We start from the raw sequence: 20,092 nt of genomic DNA on the forward strand, positions 1-20,092 counted from the left end.
TTATAGAAAACAAACTGTAAAGTTCAAAACCCTACCCATCTAAAGGTCACAAAATGCCAACCTATTGACCAAAAGGAATTGCACGTGGCCACAAATCTTTTCAGGCCTTAACCTCATTCACATTCTTCATTTAAATTGGAGGCCCTACGTTTAAAAATCCATTTTCTGACTTCTCTTGAACATGAGCTGATGCAGGACCCACGTTCTCACACATCACTTGCAGCTTCACTGCCCTGTGGCATCTGCTTCGTTAGGGTCCCAACTTTCCACTCAGTGCCCCTGATTTAGGTTAAGCCCTTGCTCCCATAATCTACTGAGTTCACAGCTACCAAAGGGCCTCATGGTGGGGGCTGGAGAGATGACTCAGTGGGTAACAGCACTTGCTGGATGAGCAGGAGAACCCGGGTTTGAATCCCAGGCCACACACAGAAAGCCAGGTGTGCTCTCATACAGGCCTGTGACCCTGGTGCTGTGGCAGCAGAGACAGGAGGATCACCTGGGCTCGCTGGCCTCAGGCCTCACTCCAGGTTCTGTGAGAGACCCTGTCTCAAAGGCATAAGGTGGAGAATGAGAGAGCAGGACAACCAGGGTCCTCCAGCCACTGTGTTCACTTCTCTCTCTCTCTCTCTCTCTCTCTCTCTCTCTCTCTCTCACACACACACACACACACACACACACACACACACACACACACACACGAAAACTCTAGGCAGATAGTACGTTCAGCCAAAATTTCCTAATTTGGCAAAACTCTTGAGGTTGACAGAACTGTCCCTTTGTTTCTCTTTTCTATTTTGAGATGCCCAAGTTGTTTGTTTGCTGCAAATAGAAACTTTCTGCGCATGCTCACTGGGTGCCTGCTGAGTCGTCTCAGGAAATTTCCCAAGTCGCTCCCTCGCCTTAACCCATCTCACAGATGAGGACACCGAGGGACAAGGACATGGTGCCAATACTAATGAAAAAGCTCAACCCTGAGCCCAGAATGCACACTCCTAGTCACCCTGTCAGACTTGCAAGGCCCTGGCAGCCTTCAGGAGTACTGTCCTGTGCGTTATCTCAGCCCGAGTCATGCCACATAAAGTCATGACTATCTTACTGCTCCCGATGCCCACCACCACCAAGGAATCAGTGATGGAATGGGAATAGTTCAAAGGACCAACAGCAGTGGTCCCCAAAGTACTGGAGAGCCCTATAGAAAGGCAGATGTACCCCCACTGGACTCTGGCTTTCTTTTAGATATTGGCCTTTCATAATCCATAACCCCCACTGCCTGGCTTGAAAAAGAAATGACTTTTTAAGAAGTGCTAAGTACTCTGTTTTTATTTTATTTTTTTTTTTTTTACAGCGCTTTAAAGTTTGGGAGAGCAGTGACTCTTTGTCCTAAGAGGCTCAAGCCCTGAAATTCTCAGATACAAAAACTATCCAGAGAGTTCCATGACCCTTACATACGCTTGCGTAAGGTTCCCTCAGCACACTCAGGACCTGTTATGACTCGGAGAGGTCCCAAGGTGACGCCTATTCTCTGGGCAGCCTTGTAAATTCAAGCCAGGGCAAACCCTTCCTCTCCCTAATAACCTTACTACATGATTTCTTGGGCCTTGATGTGGAGGTTTAAAGACACAGTGTGGTGCACTCTGTCTCTGAGATGGAAGTAGATAGCAGATAAATACCCAAGATTCTTCGCTCTCAGTTCTTTGTCAACCATCCACCAACGACACTGGTCCACAAGGGATGTGCAGGTGATGGCTTCCGCAAGAACCACTTACTAAAAGGTTTCTATTTGGATCTCTAACACCTCTGCATCCCTGACTTGGCTTGTCGGGGTGAATCATACATAAGTCATAGCCAGGACTTCTATGCAGCTTAAGCAGACCAACCACAGCGGCATGATTCAATCATGGACTCATTAAGACCCTTGAACTTAAACCCCAGGGACTTATCATTCAAAGGAAAGTAAGGGTGTAAAAGGACAAATCTAAGAAAAAAACATTTTCTCTCGGCCTACTCAGGACACAGAATGGGAGCAAGTGGAAGCCACCAACATGCTGACTGAACCTGTGGGGAGACAGAAAGGAAGAAAAGGTGGTGATGAGATGGTGGGAGAAAGGGGTGGAAGGAGAGAGAGACAATTCAGAGAAAGATACAGAGAAAGAAACGGTACCCAGAAAATCAGAGAGATGAGGGGCAGGGGAGGGAGGGAGGAAGGGAGTCAGAGAAGACAGTCAAAGAAAAGAGGGACCAAGAGAGAGGAATGAAGGGATAGAACGAGAAAGGAGAGAGAGAAAGAGAGACAGAGACAGAGATTAAGCAAGATCTCAGAGGGTCCTGATTCCATAAAGGCATATCCAAGCCCATGTACCTCCAAGCTCACTGCCCTCCTCCCAACCCAGGAGGATCCGGGATGGATATGCATCAGGAGAGACCAGAGCTTCCCCCAAACTCTTCCGCATCTCACTGTGTGGGTCTGGATGCTCAGCTGTGCAAGTGGAGACAGTGGGATTCCACATGTCAGAACACATGCAGCATGGAGACCGTTTGTGTGAGTTGGGAGGTTCCGTGCAAGTGCAAAGGGAGACTTTTATCATTCCACAGAGTGGGTTCCTAACACACAGCAAACCTCCACAAAGGGAGGTGTAGGTGAGATTAGCATTTTATATTTCAGCACACATGATACAGTCATGTCGAGGGCCTTTTCCACGGGACTCTTGGGGCTTTTACCCAAGACAGCCTCTCTAACATTTAGTCATTTTGACTCCTGCTCAAGGAAGGCTATCTCCCCCTTGGATATGGAAACACAACAACACCCTCCCCCAAAGTCAGTTTCCATTGAGACGGAGCAGCTTCCCCCGAGAGAATGTTACTCACTGGGTTAGAGTTTATACTGGGATTTTCCATGCTCTGGACCCGGTAGGAAGACTCTTAGAAGGATATGGGTCTGGTTTACTCAAGTTTTTCCAATGCTACGCATTCTGCTGCTGTTTCGGGGGCTCACACTGAGGCTGTAGACCACCCGCACAGTGCCCCCGTGAGCAAAGGTGCGGTACTGCAGCCACCTTCCATGGCCGTTCAGGGCCTGTGGGTTGAAATCCTGATTTTGGCTCTGTCTGCTTAATGTCCCAACAGTTTTCTGACTTGGCCATCTCTAAAATGGTATATGAGAGTAATGTCTACTTCATAAGCTTCTGGCTAGAGTTAAGGGAGAGAATGTACGCTAGCAGAGGAGCTGGAGAGATGGGTCAGCAGGAAGAGCCCTTTCTGCTGTTCATGAGGACCCAGGCTCAGTTCCCAGCATCCGCAGCAGGACTCAATCTTTATAACTCCAGTTCCAAGAGACCCAACTACCCCTGGACGCCTTGGGCACCTGCAGCCACATCTTGTACATAAACTCACACCTTTAGACATAAATAAAAATCAAATTTATAAAAAGTATTTCCTGGCAGCTGGGAAGGTGGCTCAGTGGGTAAGGTACTGGCTGTGCACGGAGAGTTCAGATTTCCAGCATCCATGGAAAAAGCGTAGCATGGAGACACGTGTCTACACTTCAGTGCTGGGGACCACAGACAGACAGATCTTGGGGGCTGGCTGGCCAGTCCAGCAAAATTGGAGAGCTCTAGGTTGAGTGAGAAACTCTGTCTCAGAAAGACAGACAGAAAACAAGAGGAAGATAACGAACCTCTGACCTTTAACACAGTGGCAAAGGCTATTGCATCTGCATACACACAAGCACACAGATCACACATATATGTACATACATACATGCACGCGAGCACACACACACACTATGTTCTTACTTCCAACTACTGACTTAATTTATAGCTATTGCATTTCCCTTCCCCACACTAATTGTTTCAAATAAATAATAAGCAAACAAATAAATAACTGCCTGTGGTCATAGGGAAGGTTATAATGCTAATTTCTAAGTTATTTTATCCAAACTCCAAGCTTGTTCAAGTGATGGCTCTTGGGGCCTGGTAGTGGGAAGGGTGGGCTCCACATGCCTTGAGGCTGGTTTCCATGCCCTACACTAGAGATTGTGGGCTCTGTCCTACTTGTAAGTCACAGTCATTGTTCACATGCTCTCCCAATCCTTGACTATGAGTAATTCCGTGCTTAATCAAGGCCAGCACCTAACCCAAGGCCTCGTTGAATGTATGACATTTAAAAAATGGCAACCATTGTACTATTTCCCCTCACTCTGTGGCCGAAGCATGTCGTTGGTTCTAAAGGTATTGCTGTGGGAATATCTCTGAGAGGAAAGGACCAGGAAGGAGGAACGACACTTGCCAAAGATGGAGTTGCTCTTCTTGGGAAAGGACGTGAGAGGCTTCTTTTTTTCTCATTGATTGGTCTCTGGGCTGACTTAGCAGATTCAGCTGAGGTGCTGTAGCACACTGGGAGATTCCCACAGACAATCATGCAACAGATATCCTGGGCCACCGGACACCTGACCTTTCAAATATTAAGCTTGAGGCCAGGAGTGGAGGCACACACCTTTAATCCCAGCATCGAGGGGGCTGTGACAGGTGGACGTCTGTGAATTCAAGGTCAGTCTGGTCTACACAGTGTGTTCTGGGCCAGCCAGGGCTACATAAGCATGCAAGGGAAAGACCTTCCTGATGGTGGTTGTCAGCATTGGTGATACCTAAGAGAGACACTCCACAGAAACCTGCGGAATGAGCAAATGAATGGGCCCTCAGGTCTCAGTCTCTGCTGAGGAAGAAGTGGCGCTGGCTAGAACCTGACTTCCCTCAGAGTTGGAAAGAAAAACAGCTGCCCCTGACCCCTCCCCAGCATTGCACAGGAGCCGAGGGCTCTGCCTGAACATCATTCCATAGCAACTGTGGGCCACAACATCTCACTCCCCCCCGCCCCCGCCCCAGTCTTCAAACACAGTCCAAAAGATAAACTTCAGGGCTCAGTTTATACAGGAAAAATTTGAGGTTCAGACTCAAGACTGATCAAGACACAGGAACCCAAATAAGTGAAGACGGGAAGAACTGTTCTCTTCTCTGTTATCTCAGAGGGCTTTCAGGCATGTTAGGTTTGGGGGAAGGACTGTAAGCATCTCAGAGCCCCCCTGAGAATTCTGGGAAAGTGGTTGAGAGAGGCAAGGTCTGCTGAATCAGCAAAGTAGGTACTAAGCCCAAATGTGACATAAAATTATCTACTGTTGGAGCCACAAAGTCCACCTCACTGTTCTGTTTCTCTCTCTCTCTCTCTCTCTCTCTCTCTCTCTCTCTCACACACACACACACACACACACACACACACACACAGAGAGAGAGAGAGAGAGAGAGAGAGAGAAAGAGAGAGAAAGAGAGAGAGAGATAACACTTAGAAAACTTTAGAAAAATTTTTCTAACTAGATTTTTGCTGATGCTGACTCTCCTCTATTCTCAAAACTCCTCAAAGGTTCCTTGGGTCCACAGGATGAACTCTGTTCCACAACTGAACAGGCGGCGGTATTTATCTGCTTATATGATTAAGAGAACCCAGAGGGTACCCCTAGATCTTTCTTGAAAATCGCCTTGGCCATGGCTGAGATTACTCCAGCCTACTTGGAAGGAGTGGCCCTCGTGTTAGCTACCGCTGGCACTGGGCTCAGAAAGCAAGTCCTTTCATGGAGTCAGCTGTCCACAGGCATCCAGGGACACTGGTCACACAGAGGCAAGAAAACGTGACAGCTGTTGCAAACAGCAGCCCATGGGGAGCGGCCAAGGATTCTCTGGGGCAGACACTTGTCAGCAGTTGAAGCAGCCCATTATCCAGTTACACAAAACACCCGCCAGATCCGTGGCACCACTTGTAGCAAATTCAAGACAGACTGCCACATTGCCAAGACAGACTGCCACATTGCCTGACACCGACCTTAGACTCCGAGATCAACTTTGTTAACCACCTACATGTACATGCACTGCGTGGAAAAGGGAAGAAATGAACCCACAGCCTCCCCAAGTCCAAGGACCAACTTCAAAGAGAGCCTCAGAGGCCAATCCCGGTATTTCGCCACTGCCCGTGCACAGCTTTCTCCTTCTGGGCACAGTCTTTCAGAAGAGAAGAGTTTGAGAAAGGGGGTGGGGTCTCCGAGCTACTGAGCCTACATCAGGCCTGCATGCATTTTTCCAGAAGACTCTGTCCAAAGGCATTTGAAAACACTTTCATATATACATCGCTTCCAAAACATTACACAGTATTTCTCCAACAAATTTATGTGTTTCTAGGGAGCACAGGGGGAAAAGCGCTTAGGTGCAGAATGTCTGGAGAGTCTTTTATGCCAACAGTCTAGCAGGCCTCCTTTAATTTGCTATTATTTCACATAGCGCCAGTAACCGTTCCCTCCTCTGCAAAGGAAATATATAACCCAGCTGTGGCGGCTCCAGTGAAAACCACATCTGGGGAACACTGGCAGAACTGGCAAGGCCTCTCCGATCTCGGCAGCGTCAGACAGCTCTTGTCTGAACCCGGGATGCACATGGTTCGGTGCTCTGAAAGTGCAGAACTTTGCCAAAACCGGATGCTCCTTTGTATGCCCAACCGATGGGTTTCAGATAATCCACACCCACGAGAAGGAGACTCTCCTGAAACATTACCCCCAAGATCCAGCTGTAAAATGCCCCTGCCCTCTCCAGGGTGGTGGCCTGTGCCAGAACCCTTGCTAACGTCAAATGGGGGGAAGGAAAGGCGGCACTCTTGGTTTCTGAGAGAGGTTGTACCACGCAGCTGGCTGGCTGGGTAGCTGGCAAGGCAAAGGAAGATAGCCACCGTGGGGTTACCATTCTCTCTCTTCTCCGGAGTTGGAAGCCAACGTACTTCTGGGCACTGGGTGATAATATTCCAGGAGTCCCCCGCAACACACACATGCACTCCCCCGCTCTGTTTAGTCTATCCCTGAAGCGCGGCAGCAAGCATCTTATTTCTAAGCCAATTTTCCATGTTCAAATCTTCCTGGTCCCAAGTGCGCCCCAGGGGCTTAGTCTACAGACATATAAAGGCAAAAGACAGCGTCGTCAAGCCTGGACAGACTTCCACCCCAGTACAGGGCCTGCGGCTACCAGGCTGGCATGTTGCTGGCCCTGAGCCCACTGGTCCCCGTCCACGCCAGACAATAGAGCAAGAAAATGAAATGAAAAGTGGACTTACTGCTATGGCTTGCAGCCTCTCCTTGTGCAATTCCGCCTCTGCCATCCTGGAGAAGGGCACACGGGCAGGGGAAGAAGGAAGAAAAACAAAACACACGCTGTAGTCACTCAAGGAGATGGAAGGGCACTCGTGGGGGGCTCAACGACCCCGGGGACAGCCGAAGGGTGTGTGGGGTCCGCTCCTGGGGGCGCGGGCAAAGCTGTGCGCACGGCTAGCTCAGAGCTCAGCCTCGGTCTCCGCCGGCGCCGCCGCCTGGCTGCGCCCCAGCGCCGCCGCGAACTGCAAGATCCAGGTCTCTACCGCCACCGCCACCACCGGCCGCGCCAGGCGGGGACGTGGGCCGCCTGCAGCCTCCGGGTGAGCGCGCTCTGCCGCGCTAGGTCCCCGCCCTGACGTCTCCGCGCCTCGCTCCGCCCCTGGGGTGTGGGGGACTCGTAGCCGCCGCTGTCGCTCGCGAGTGGGGGCACCTGGAGTGATGGTGATAAGCGAGCTGGGGGGCTGGGTGGGGGGGCGCACAACTGGTGCGCTTCGGTGGCCAAGCGCGTTGCGCTCGGAGGGCTAGACAAGACCAGGCGGCGCCTCTGCTCTGAGCAGAGATGCCAGCGGCTGAATGCGGGACCCCAGCACGTGTCCTTACATGCAGATTGCGGCCACCCAGTATCCCCAGCGCCTTCTAACTGGTTCCAGATGCTTGGGCTCCACGTGGGGGCACTTCCAACAGATAAAAGCTGTCTTGTCCCTGAGCTTCAGAGGGCAGGGCCCTCAAGGGCAGGGTTTATCACCAGATAGGCCACCCTTCTAGTGACACACCAACTGAAGACAACTCAGAATTTGAAGCCCTGGGTGCCTTCCTGGACAACTAAGTCACTCTGAGCCTCAGTTTCCTTATCTGAAAAAAAAAAAAAACAGTAAAGGATTGCAAATGATGTCACAGAGACGTCCTTAACGGACGTGGTAGAAGCCTGAGAAGAAGGCTCAGTGGGTAAAGCACTTAAGGCTGAAGGCCTGAGTTCGTATTCCCAGCGCCCACATAAAAGTCACGTGGTCATGGCTGCACCCGCAATTCAAGGGATGGCTAAGAGCAACCGCTCAGGCACAGAACACTACTCTGATGTCGGGGATGTGATGACAGTCCGAAGCACAGGCCCCAATAATAAGCTTGCTAAGAAGAAATGGCCCTGTTCTATTTAGCTATGTATTTGAAAAGATACCAAAAATGATTGATTGGTGATGGCAGTTAGGGATATAGCTCAGTTGTTGAGTGCTCGCCTAGGCTGTACTGAGTTAGTCCTGGGTTGGATGCTTGGGAATGAGGGGGAAAAATGAAGGAGCCAAAGAAGGTGAATGTACTTAAAGTCACCAAAATGTATATTTAAAAAATGGTAAAACAGCAGATTATATTCTGTGTATACTTAACACCAATTAATTTTCACAAAAAAAAAAGGGATGGAAGGGGAGATGAGAAAGGCAAAGGGCCTAGGCGACTCTTTGGAAGCCATCATTTGTAAAGACCTGAACGTTAAAGCCGAATAATTAGGGTTGGGCCCCAGTGTCCAGTGCAATGGCCATGTTAGTCACAGCTAACGAGCTGAGAGACCGGGGGAAAGTCAGAGAAGGACACAGATGACGTAGACGATCTGAAGAGCAGAAGACTGGGGAGGTTTACACCAAAAGTCACAACCGGAGGACAGGAAATTCATCAGGGTCACGTGCTTCCGGGAGGGTCAGGAGAAAGTAGGCTAAGGAGGAGCCGCAGACTTCAGGAGTGAGGAGCTATGGGTGACGATGGGGAGCAGCTATGCTCAGAGGGCAAGTCAGAAAGTGCTCGGGGGGGGGGGGGGCAAGAGACATGAGAGGTGGGAAAGACTCTGAGTAGAATTCCACTTTCCAGCACTTAGGAAGTTCAGAAGGCACAGGAAGGGAATCAGTAGTGAGAAGGATTTCTAGATCAAGAAAGATTTGAATACTTGGGAATCAAAGGGACTATTTGATGTGATAGATGTTAGCACAGAGGAAAATACACGTTGGGCAGGGTGGACTCAGGTTGGGTCAGAGGGTATTTTTGTTAGCATCCCTCACCAGTTCCTCCTTAGAAAGAAGAAAGACTGCCGCAGGGAATGAAGGGGGAAATGGGGAAAAACAGCAAGAAATTTTGAGTTAGAATTTCTATAGAGAAGTTGGGGAGCTTCACCTTCATTGACCTGGTTTTCCCTGCAGAAGGGAGTAGTTGAGACTCCTGGGATTGGAGGGAAAACTTGAAATGGTTTATAAAGGAGCTATGGGAAGTGGGGGACACTAAAACATGGATCCTGGGACTGGATGGCTCGGTGGTTAGGAACACTGGTAGCTTTTCCAGAGGGTGCAGGTCCAATTTCCAGCACCCACATGCAGCTCACAGTTGTCCAGGGCTTCGGTCCTAGGGAATCTGATGCCCTCTTCTGGCCTCCGTGAGCACTGCACACATGTGGTGTCCAGACACACATGCAGACAAATATAAATAATTCTTTTTAAAAAACATTGGATCTTAGGCAGACATCTGCATTAGAATTTTATGAACACATGTACAGAATTAAATTTCTATATGATACAATGGGAATTGCAGATGGGCTTAGAATCATTTTATTAATGGGATTCACAGGACCAAAAACTTAATTGTGTGTATTTCCTCAGTGCTTTTAAACACCTGAGACCTACTAAGCCATGATTATGCTTGCCCAGATCTGAGGACTGCCAAAGAAAATGTGGAAAAAAGTCAAAGGAGAGAGGAAATTTAGGGTGCCTGAAACTGGGTTTAGCCCAGTTAGGAAATGTAGGAGACAGATTATTTTTAGCTCCCCAACTGGTGAACCCTTTCCCATCTTTGGGGGGTTCCCACATTTAAACCGTATGAGAAGCAGAGCCATATACCATCACAAAAGTGGGTAAATGCCAGACACCTGCTTCCCCAGATCTCCCGGAAGCTATGCATGGCTTTCAATCTGGGCTTAGCCAAACACAGGTACCTGCCAAGAAGTTTGAAGTTCAACTTAGGTCTTGCCCATGACCCAAGCCTCTTCCACAGATTCCTCAACTATTCCACAAACTACCAAATGCAATGTAAGTGCCTTCCTTTTATCCCTTTGTCAACCAGAACTTCTTTCAGTTGTTTGTAACTAAGGACCCCTAGTGAAACAGGAAGACACGGAATGAATGGCTGAGGTTCAGCCAAGAAGCAGACGGAGAGTTTTTCTCTTCCAACTCTGTTTCCTTCCAATCTAAATTCTAGCATTTAGAACCCACTAAACCTATCATAAACATCGATATTTATAACCCAAAGTGTGTCTGTTTTTTTAGACAGCATCTCATGTGGCCCAGTCTAGCCTCAAACTCACTGTGTAGCTCTGCACGGCCTTGAATTACTTCTCCTTTTGCTTCTATCTCTCTGCTGCTGGGATTACAGGCACACACCACCATGCCTGGTGTAGGGGCTGTTAGAGATCCACCATAGGGACTTGTGCATGCTCAGCCAACACTCTACCAATTAAACTACAGTCCCAGCTGATGTGGGAGTCCCCCCCCTCTATGTGCTGTGATTAACATTAATGAACAAAGAAAACTGCCTTGGTCTGTTGATAGGGCAGAACTTAGGTAGGTGGGGCGGACTAGACTGAATGCTGGGAGAAAGAAGAGCAGAGTCAGAGAGGAGCCAGAGTAAGACATGCTGCTGAAACTTAGCCGGTAAGCCACTGCCACATGGCGATACACAGATTAATAGAAATAGGGTTAAACTAAGAATAAGAAGTTAGAGCTAATGGGCCAAGCAGTGTTTTAATTAATATAGTTTCTGTGTGATTATTTCGGTTCTGGGCGGCTGGGATGACCCTCTTCCTCCTGTTACACCCAACATACATCAACTTTGTAGCTATTGGAGACAAGATAGGAAATGATGGCCTGATATTACAAGAGTTTGACAGCCTAGTGCCACAGCTGTATTGGCTACTGTCTTCCGTCCAAACATTTAAAAGTCCGTATGATATTTCATAGTAGTGTATAATCCGCATCACAAAGTGCTGGCTCTTGCCGGGACATTAAGTTGTACTGTGTAAGTGTCTTCCAGGTGCTGGGATGATGTCTTTGATAGATGCAACACTGTAAAAGCCCCACACAGACTGAATACAGAGTGGTTGATATGCAAAATAGATGTTTTGATGATAGAAATTTCAGGAATCTATTTTAGGACCAGAGTCCCTCGGGAACTGCAAATGAACACAGACTAGTCTCCCTGTGGGGAGACAGGAGCTCAGCTCAGTGAGCCAAGAGCAACATGGCTTTCCAAAGCCCATCCTTGAAGGGGAGTCAAAGTCTTGTTGAGGAGGAGCTAAGAGTGTGACATTTATTAGCAACTGGAAGTTTTTGCTACCCAAAAGTGATTTGAAAGGCCTGTCAGCATCTCCTGAAACATTTGTCTTGGCTCTCTTTTGCATGAGATCATTTAAGAAGATTCGGTCATGTAAAGCATATGTGATAAGTAGGATCTAAAGGAAAAAAAGGAAAAGAAAGCAGAAGGGAGGCTATAGGGGATGTAGAGGGGGAAGGGAGAATAAGGGAGAATGAGAACAGAAAGGATGTGGGGTGTACGATGAAAGTGTTATATAAATAAATGCATGGGAATGTCATTATTAAGCATCTTTGTATAATTAGTATACATTAACGTTTTTGCTGGGGTTTTTTTTTTGTATTTTTGTTTTTTGAGACAAGGTTTCTCTGTGTAATAGCCCTGGCTGTTAAAGACCCGGAACTCACTCTGTAGACCAGACTGGCCTCGACCATACAGAGATCCGCCTGCCTCTGACTCCTAAATGCTGAGGTTAAACGTGTGCACCACCACTGCCCAGCATATTATTTTTTTAAAAGTACACGATTGTTACCCAAAATCCAAAGGAGGAAAACAGTGTTTGTTTGGTGTCCCCTTGGCTCCTGTGGTTATCAGTACTTTGGAAAAGCTGACGGGCCTTCAAGGATATACTGTTTTTCTCCGTGGATAAAAAAACAATAGGAACACACAGGAAGTCCCCACGGAGCATGAAGACAGAGAAAGGTTAAGATGCAGAATACCAGAGTGAGGTAAAATATCCATAGCTACTTATGTACGACTAGAGACCAAGGTTTCTGCGCAGTAGATTTGGTGGGAAATCTGGTTGGATATGAGCATTGGAATCCGGTAGGACACTTCCTTTTCTCTTGATTGGTTTTGACAATGACGCTGTCACTTGACCCAGTGAGTTGCTGGAGAGAGGAGAGTGGAGTAAAGGCAGTGAACAGGAACTAGTGACGGACGTTTAAGACCCATTCCACACATACGTCACCACAATGTATTTGGGGACAATATTGTGCTGTTTATAAGTTGGCTCAGAACAGGCTTGTTAATGAAAAAAAAAGCTTTGGAAAGTAGAATTGGGAAGTGGGAGGTGGGCGTGACACAGAATAGACACGGGCTGTAAAGACAAGGTGGAATTGTGGGTGCCTCGTCAGGATGCTGTGAGAAACATGGATAGCAGATGTCTAAAGCTTGGATGAGCCACAGTGGGTGGGTCTTAAAGACTCAGCCTAATTACTGCTGTATCCAGAGTTCTACAGATCAGATTGATTGAATGACTTGGTTTTATCCAAACATGATTTTAATGTACCTTTTCTAAAATAAACAGAGGTGACTGATCGCTATTTTTAGTTCATCTTGTGTACATGAGTTTTGATACACACACATGCCTGTGCACCACACTGACAAAGTTCCTTTAGAGGAACGACACCAGAATCCCTGAAACTGAACGGTTGTGAGTCATCGTGTCAATGTTGAGACCCAAACTCAGGTCCCCTGGAAGCGTTGGAAGTGCTCTTAACCAATAGACCTTTCTTAACAGCCCCAGAAATCATTACTGGGATTCTCCTTCTAATAATTAGTATACACATATAATCATCTTTTGGAGTGAGTTAATTTAATACGCCTAAATAAGAAGATACTTTTAAAAAATTTCTTTTTTCTGCCTCTACCTCCTGAATGGGGTAGAGATGTGTGACACCCTCTCTGGTTTTACACAGTACTAGTGACTGAATCCAGGGCTTTGTGCAGGCTAGGTGAGCATTCTACCAACTGAACTACATCCCTCCCCAGCCCCAGAAGATAATTCTTAAGTGGTGATAGACAAAGTACCAAGAGAATATGGGAAAACAGTTATTTCTGATCAGTTGGGGAAAGAGCCCATCCCTCAATATCAAAAGTGCTCAGCTGTAGAGCTGATTCCGGGCTTGGGGGTAAACTCGTTACAACCTAGAAAAATCTCTGGGCAGGTCAGATCTACCCTAGCCTGGTGATCTGATGCCACTAGACACAGTTGGGCCACTGGCTTCACAGAGAGCTTAGAAGCCAGTCCAGTTTGTCCTAGCACAATGCCCGGGATGTGCCCTGTCAGCACGGAATCCCTTTTCGTAGTGTGGCCATCAACACTTTCATTATTATCCATGATTCCATAATGCCCCATGCATTCTACCAGTCAGCACGGCTGACCAGGGGAGAGATTTCCTGCAGGCTTGGCAGCAGGCAGATGATGGCCTGCCACTGCAGTCCAGTCCAGGCCGACGGCTGGGGGGCAAGAGTGAAACTCGAGACAGTCTAGCCTCTGAGCCTGTCACCAACAGAGGCCATCTCCTCCTGGTACCCATTTCATTCAGACGAGCCAACCAGACAGCCTCAGAAGTCACTCCTTGCTATGCACAACCCTCCATAGCACTCCTTGCTATGCTATGGAGCACCCTGGGCAAATTGCTTTCCCCCCAGAATATCCTGGAATAGAAAGAACATGAGAGAGAGGTTCAAATCCAGACCCTCATGCCAACTCTGCCACTGAGTATGACTGCGTCCACACCACCTGACGGCTCTAGACTGAGCTCTCTCATCTGCACATCAGGGCTAGGATTTCTGTTTGTCAACTGGGACTAGGGATAACCTAATACGGATCTACTTCCTGATGGAACTGTAGGAGTGAAAGACAGGATGCCAAAGTCAGCACCACAGTTAACTTTCTTGGCAGTGATAAAGTACCATGAGCCAAAAGCACTTGGGGGACAAAAGGGTTCATTTCATTGCAAACTCCAAGGTCATGGGCCATCATGAAGGGGAGTCAGGGCAGGAGCTCAAACAGAGCAAGACTGGAGGCAGGAACTGCAGTAGATGCTGTGGATGAAAGCTGGCTACTTCCTGGTTCCCATGACTTGCTCATCTTGCCCTATGCTACCCAGGCTTACCTGTTTAGAAGGGGAACTTCCCCAGCAGGTTGGGCCCTCCCATATCAGATGCCCCAGAGACTTGCTTCTAGGCAACCTGATAGAGACTTTTTTTCCTAACAGAAGTTTCGTTTTCCCATATGACTCTAACTTGTGTTAAGTTGTCAAAAAAAAAAACTAGCCAGCACTGTTAGTGACATGGCGATACGGGGACCACTGGGGGTACGTTTGTGCAAGTGCGTAGGCTCAACACAGTAGGATGAAACTTGTGTCTTCACATAAGACAAAAAGGGTGCTTTGAGTTCTGGATGGGTCTCTGAGAGAACTGAACCAGAAAAGGGAAATTATCATGGGTATCTGGGGCTTCCTTTGACTCCCGGATGACCTCTAAGTCATAAGTAACTGAAGACAAACAGCCCCACAGTGTGGCCTCCACACTTGGTTAGCTTACAGACATGCAGAAAAGGCTAGAGTGATCTGAGGAAGCAATGCGAGAAACAGAGAAAGGCGCAGAGGAGGAAACAGAAAATCTTGGATCTCTTCTGGGCCCGTTGTGTGTGTGCCAAGCCTATATTTGAACGCTATTTGGCATGCTCTTGCTTCCACGTGTTCTTTCTGCATTCATTCAAGGGCTAAATTTATCCCACTAGAGGGGAAGGCATACTCGAGGAGGTGGGGAGAAGAAGTTGTAGACATAAAGGCGGCTGCCTGTTGGGGAGCCAAAAGCACCAGGGAGCTCCCTGCACAAAGGCAGGGAGCCAGCACTCCAAGGGAATCTTCCCAAGACCCTGAGCACAGGACCTAAGTTGACCTAACTGTGGGAGGCATCCCTGCCTTTCCCTTCTAGGGAAGGTATAAGCAGGAGCCAGATCAGATCTTGTGCTTTGGAGAAAGTGATTCTCGGATTCCCAGGAGTTCACAAATCTGACCCAGCCCTTCAGGAAATGGAGATTCTGTGGCTCTCCGGATCCTTCCTGGGACAGCAGTATCTGTCCCCAAGGTTCTGATAGAGAACTGACCTTACTGCCTGCTGGATTACTATCGTGGTTGTTGGAGAAGCAGCTTGCTAAGCGTGGATGTCCAGAAGAAGGATCTGGGTGGGACTGAGTGCTATGCAGCCATCACAGGCTAGAAGACGGGTGACCCTTGATGGAACTGGAGATCCCCCTGTTGCTGCTTTGTGTCTTCTCTTCTTTGCACCCAGTTTTTCATTTTGCTTTCTGATTTCCTACTTCTCACTCACCCCAAAGCCAGCTCCTATTAACTCATCTTTGCAAATGTACAAGTCATTGCTCCAGGTAGCTTTTCCTAGGACCACATAGGACAGGCAGTGCCTTTCTGTCTGAACTCGGCCTCCATATTTTGTGAGATGCCATTCCCTTTGTTAAGATAGGTGAGGGAATGTTCCCAAGACGCTAGGATGGTTCCCCTCTGTTTTAGCCTCAACTAAGCATCTTGCCAGAGTTTCCCCCCATATTTGGCATCTTGTACCCTCTCCTCCTCCCCAGAGAACTTGACACCTTCTTCATCTGTTTGTACCGCTCCAAATTTGGTGCTTTCTCATACCATGAACTATGCCTGGAATGCATCCTCCCCCTCCCTTTCCGAACTTTCCAAGTCTCCTCTTGTTAACTTCACAGAGTTCCAGAAATCCCACCCACTCAGGCGATGCCTGTCTGTCCCTTGGGGAAGAAGTGGTTATCCCGCCTAATTCCCAGCATAATAGGCCACTGGCAAATTCATGGCTCCACTTGCATTCTTTCTAAACTCTAAACATCATAGCCACAGCCTTGGAGGGGATCTTCTCGGGATCTTGTTCTACAAGTCATCATGGTGGTTGTTTGTCAGTGAGGGAGCCATTTAAACAAAGAGGAGCCATGGATTGGACAAACATGGCTGAGAGAGAGGGGGAACGCGCAGTGGGCTGGTGGAATGGCTCGGTAGATAGAACACTTGACTCTGGATGATACAAGGCTTACGATCTGAGTTCAGCCTCTCTTTCCTCCTTCCTTTTGATTAACTTTATTTATTTATTTTCTATCTCTATCCAAAAGAGTGTCTAAGCTTTAAGGTGGCAACAGGTAGGACTGGAATCCCATTGAGACCGCTAGGAAGGACAAACTCTTTATCCATGACAAATGTCTATGCAGGCAGCTCTCTACGTATAATTTCTAGAGTTCCAGGAACTCTCCGAGTCCTTCCAAGCACATTTCTAGAACACCCATGGGTTTCTGGTTTAATAAACTATCAAACAAACAAAAAAAAAATCTCAGCTCCAGAATTTCAACTATCATAGGACAAGGACGGGGTGTTATCACTAAGAACATGAACCCTCACCTTGGTCATTCATGCCAGCACATCAGGACCCTGAGAAATTCCCATTAGCACTATAGCCTGGATCCAGCTAGTGGCTGCCAGGCTGTCCATTGTCTGTGCTCTAAGAGCTGTGGTCCAGGCATGCCCCCACTAACAATCAGTTGCAGAGAGACAGACACAAGGCAGAAAAGAAAAGCCAGCAAAGTCCCTCCTTCGGAAGGCTGCTCAACTGACTTCCTCCCAGCCAAAACTTCCTGTCACCTACTGTCCACCCAGTCTTTGGGTTATCATTCCTCTCTCTGATCTTCTCTGTCACCCGTGTACCCTGTCCCTTTAAGAGACAAGCTCTGCCCACTCCCAATTTCTCCATGCCCCCTTCCCTGCCCAGGCAAGCTGCTCTGTGCCTTCTCTCCCACCTTCTCTCTCTCTCTCTCTCTCTCTCTCTCTCTCTCTCTCTCTCTCTCTCCTTCCTATCCATCTTCCTGAAGAGGCAGTCTCTGCCTCTCTTTTTTCCCTCTCTTTCCTCTTTTTCTGTCCCCCTTATCCCCCCCCCCTTACTCTTATACCCTCTCAATACTCACTAAAAAACTCTATACCCAAGCTCTCTCTGAATGTCATATCTGTCTCTCTTCCACCCACCGAGGCCTCGGGTCACCCATGCCATGAGTGATAACACTTGGGTCCTCCAGTCTGGCTTTTTCTCTGTAGCTCCTCACAGCCGTGAACATGTCTACCTACTCTTACCTCCCAAGATGAACTTGGAACTGTTTTCTGTTCTAGGCAGAAACAAAAGCAAAATATAAAGAGAGCTCATTTAAATAAAACCCAGAGCAGCCTTGACACGGTAATCACATGGTTTCCCCATATCTCTCTCAACCAGTGTCCTCTTCCGCTTCATTAAGCGCCGTTATAAAGAACTTCCAACGCTGGAAATCTCCATTCCAAAGGCTTGCTCAGCCTTCTCTCCCAACCGCTATTGGGTGAAGTCACTTCACTTGCAGTTCAGAACTTCCAGCCAAACTCCAAAGCTTGATTCAAAACCAGCGGGCTCTCTGCTTCCAAGGAAAACAGCCTGTGACTGAGTTGAAGGCACTGTTAGCTTGGTTCAAGCCAAAACAAATGCAACAGGCTTTTCATTAATAAGGGGACAGCAGCCTTCCAAGGTGGTGACCTAATGAGGCAAGTGACAAAAGGGGGGGGGGTCTGGTTTCACAGGCCTGCCCTCCCCAACCTCGGAGCAACCTCGAGATCTCACACTTGCCTTCCTAGCAAGAAAACTCAACACTTGATAATCTCATTATTTATATAACAACGTAGCAGCCCTAGCCTACAACAACCAGCTATTCGATAAGAATACGACCATGGGAGTAGGCTGGGCAAAGACATGTGTTTGCCTTTTTACTTTAACAAGAGCCAACCTAGTGTTTTTATGAGTTGTAATAAGACAGAGACAAATTGAGGCAAATAAAAATCTGAGTTTGCAAATAGTATTTTTTCTAGATGAAGTAAAAGTTTGAAGTAAAAGCTTGAAGATTAGATGAAATATTTTGCATTGAAGTAAAAACACTTTTTAATTTCACATGTGCATGGTACCAAGTCCCTGAATCCATGCTAAGTGCTCGACAGTTAACTAGTGTGTTCTCAACAACATCCCTAGGAAGACAACCCTGCTCTTGTCCCCTTTTACTCCAAGTGGAAGTTGAGGCACAGAGGCCTTCCAGCCCCCTGGCTTCTAAGTGGCATTCCCTAGCACACCAGATGCTGAGCTTGCTGGAGGATATGACTTTGGGAGACTAACTGTTGGGAGCAGCTACCTTCCTTCTTTTGAAATACCACGTTATTTCTGAGGAATAAGACCTCAAATAACCGACATCTGAGTCAACTTCTTCCTTTACTTCCTTCTGCCCTTTCGCTCCCTTCCACCAGCCCTCCTTCCATCTTGGCATTCATACCGGGCCTACACTTCACATGACGTATTGCCTCTTTTTGCTGGAATTAGTGGCTTCTCTGCACTTGGAGACAGGGAAAGGATCTAGTGGCCCAAAGCAGAGAGTTCTCACTATATCTTCAGAGATTTTCTGAAGCTAACTCTGCTCAGGAAAGGGAATGAGTGGTATGGCTGCTGTGTGGGAGGAAGTGGGGGAGGAAGGCTTGGCTTGAGGGAGCAGTGGAGTGATGTGAACATTAAGGGGGCGGGGGGATGTTCAGGCTGAAGGACCAGACAGCCTTTGAGATGCAGCTGTGCCCTGGATATTGGGCAAGCAGCAAGGAGACCATGATGGCAGGACAGAGGAAGCAGGGGAGGGGTTTAAGAAAGGAAGCCATTGAGTGGCTGGGCCAGACCCAGGCCTTGTGAGTTGGTACCAGTTAGGGAGTGGAGCAGGGTACCTGTCTGCCAGAGATGAATGAGGAGGGGACACAGGATGAGCAGGGAGGTCTGGCAGAGGGCCCTGAAGAAGTCCCTGGAGCCATGGTCCCGGTGGGCATAACAACGGCAGCCTGCAGAGATGCTGCCGTCCATAGCAAAAGGGGCTCCTAGGAAGTGTGTGGCATTAGGGTGGCAAGGGCCAGACGTGCACTGATAGAACCAGTGCACAGACATCCCAGGAAGCCTCACCCTTGCTCGGAGGAGAAAGGGCACAGCAGGGCATAGGAATCCAAAGTCCCTGGGAAAGCTACAGAAGACACGGCAGGAACAACAGGGATGCAGCAGTTCAAACTACAGCCTGAGGGGTTACAACGTGCAGCAAAAGCCCCAGGAAACTGCACAGTGTCTCTTGCGTTTATTCCATCATTTAGAAAATGAAGTCCATGGTATTTAACCTGTATTTGTATCTTTAGGATAAACCAGGCAATCTATGTTGACGTGACGTCTTAGGTTTCTGTTGCTGCAATAAACACAATGACCAAAAGCAGCCTGGGGAGGAAAGGGTTTCTTTCCGCTTGCAGTTGTCGCGCAGTGTGAAGGCAAGTCAGGGTAGGAACTGAAGCAGAAGCCACTGAGGAACGCTGCTGCCTGGCTTGCTTCCCCCTTGCTTTTCTACACCACCTGCCTAGGGGTGGCTCTGCCCACAGTGTGTTGGGCCCTCCCTCACCAATCATTAATCAGGAAAATTCCCCCACAGACTTGACAGGCCACTGTAATGAAGGCGTTTTTCTTAATTGTGGCCCCTCCTACCAGATGATCCAAGCTTGGGTTAAGCTGATAAAAACCTAGCTGCCACACATGGATTATAAGCCTGTGTCACAAGCCTGTGCCCAGCATCCTCACAAACGCTTGGAAAGCTTGCTAGCAGCCTGCATACAAAAGGAGTCATGTGGGACCAGAGAGACTGCTTGGCAGGTCCAAAGTTTGTCCTTTGACCTCCACATATGAGCT

General features: G+C 48.2%; 1 protein-coding gene across 5 annotated transcripts in view; it reads right to left on the bottom strand.

The window, feature by feature from the left end:
• Palm2akap2 (PALM2 and AKAP2 fusion) overlaps nucleotides 1-20,092 on the bottom strand; it is a 459,281-nt gene that overhangs the window by 317,651 nt on the left and 121,538 nt on the right. For all 5 annotated transcript variants that reach the window (XM_048420463.3, XM_085677115.2, XM_085677116.2 and 2 more), the window contains one exon: nucleotides 7,141-7,186. In XM_048420463.3, coding sequence (XP_048276420.3) covers nucleotides 7,141-7,186 — 46 coding nt within the window. Of the gene's footprint in view, nucleotides 1-7,140; nucleotides 7,187-20,092 lie in introns of those variants that run through there.

This window comes from Myodes glareolus, chromosome 16 (genome assembly GCF_982192425.1).
Source record: "Myodes glareolus chromosome 16, mMyoGla1.1, whole genome shotgun sequence".
NCBI lineage: Eukaryota > Metazoa > Chordata > Mammalia > Rodentia > Cricetidae > Myodes > Myodes glareolus.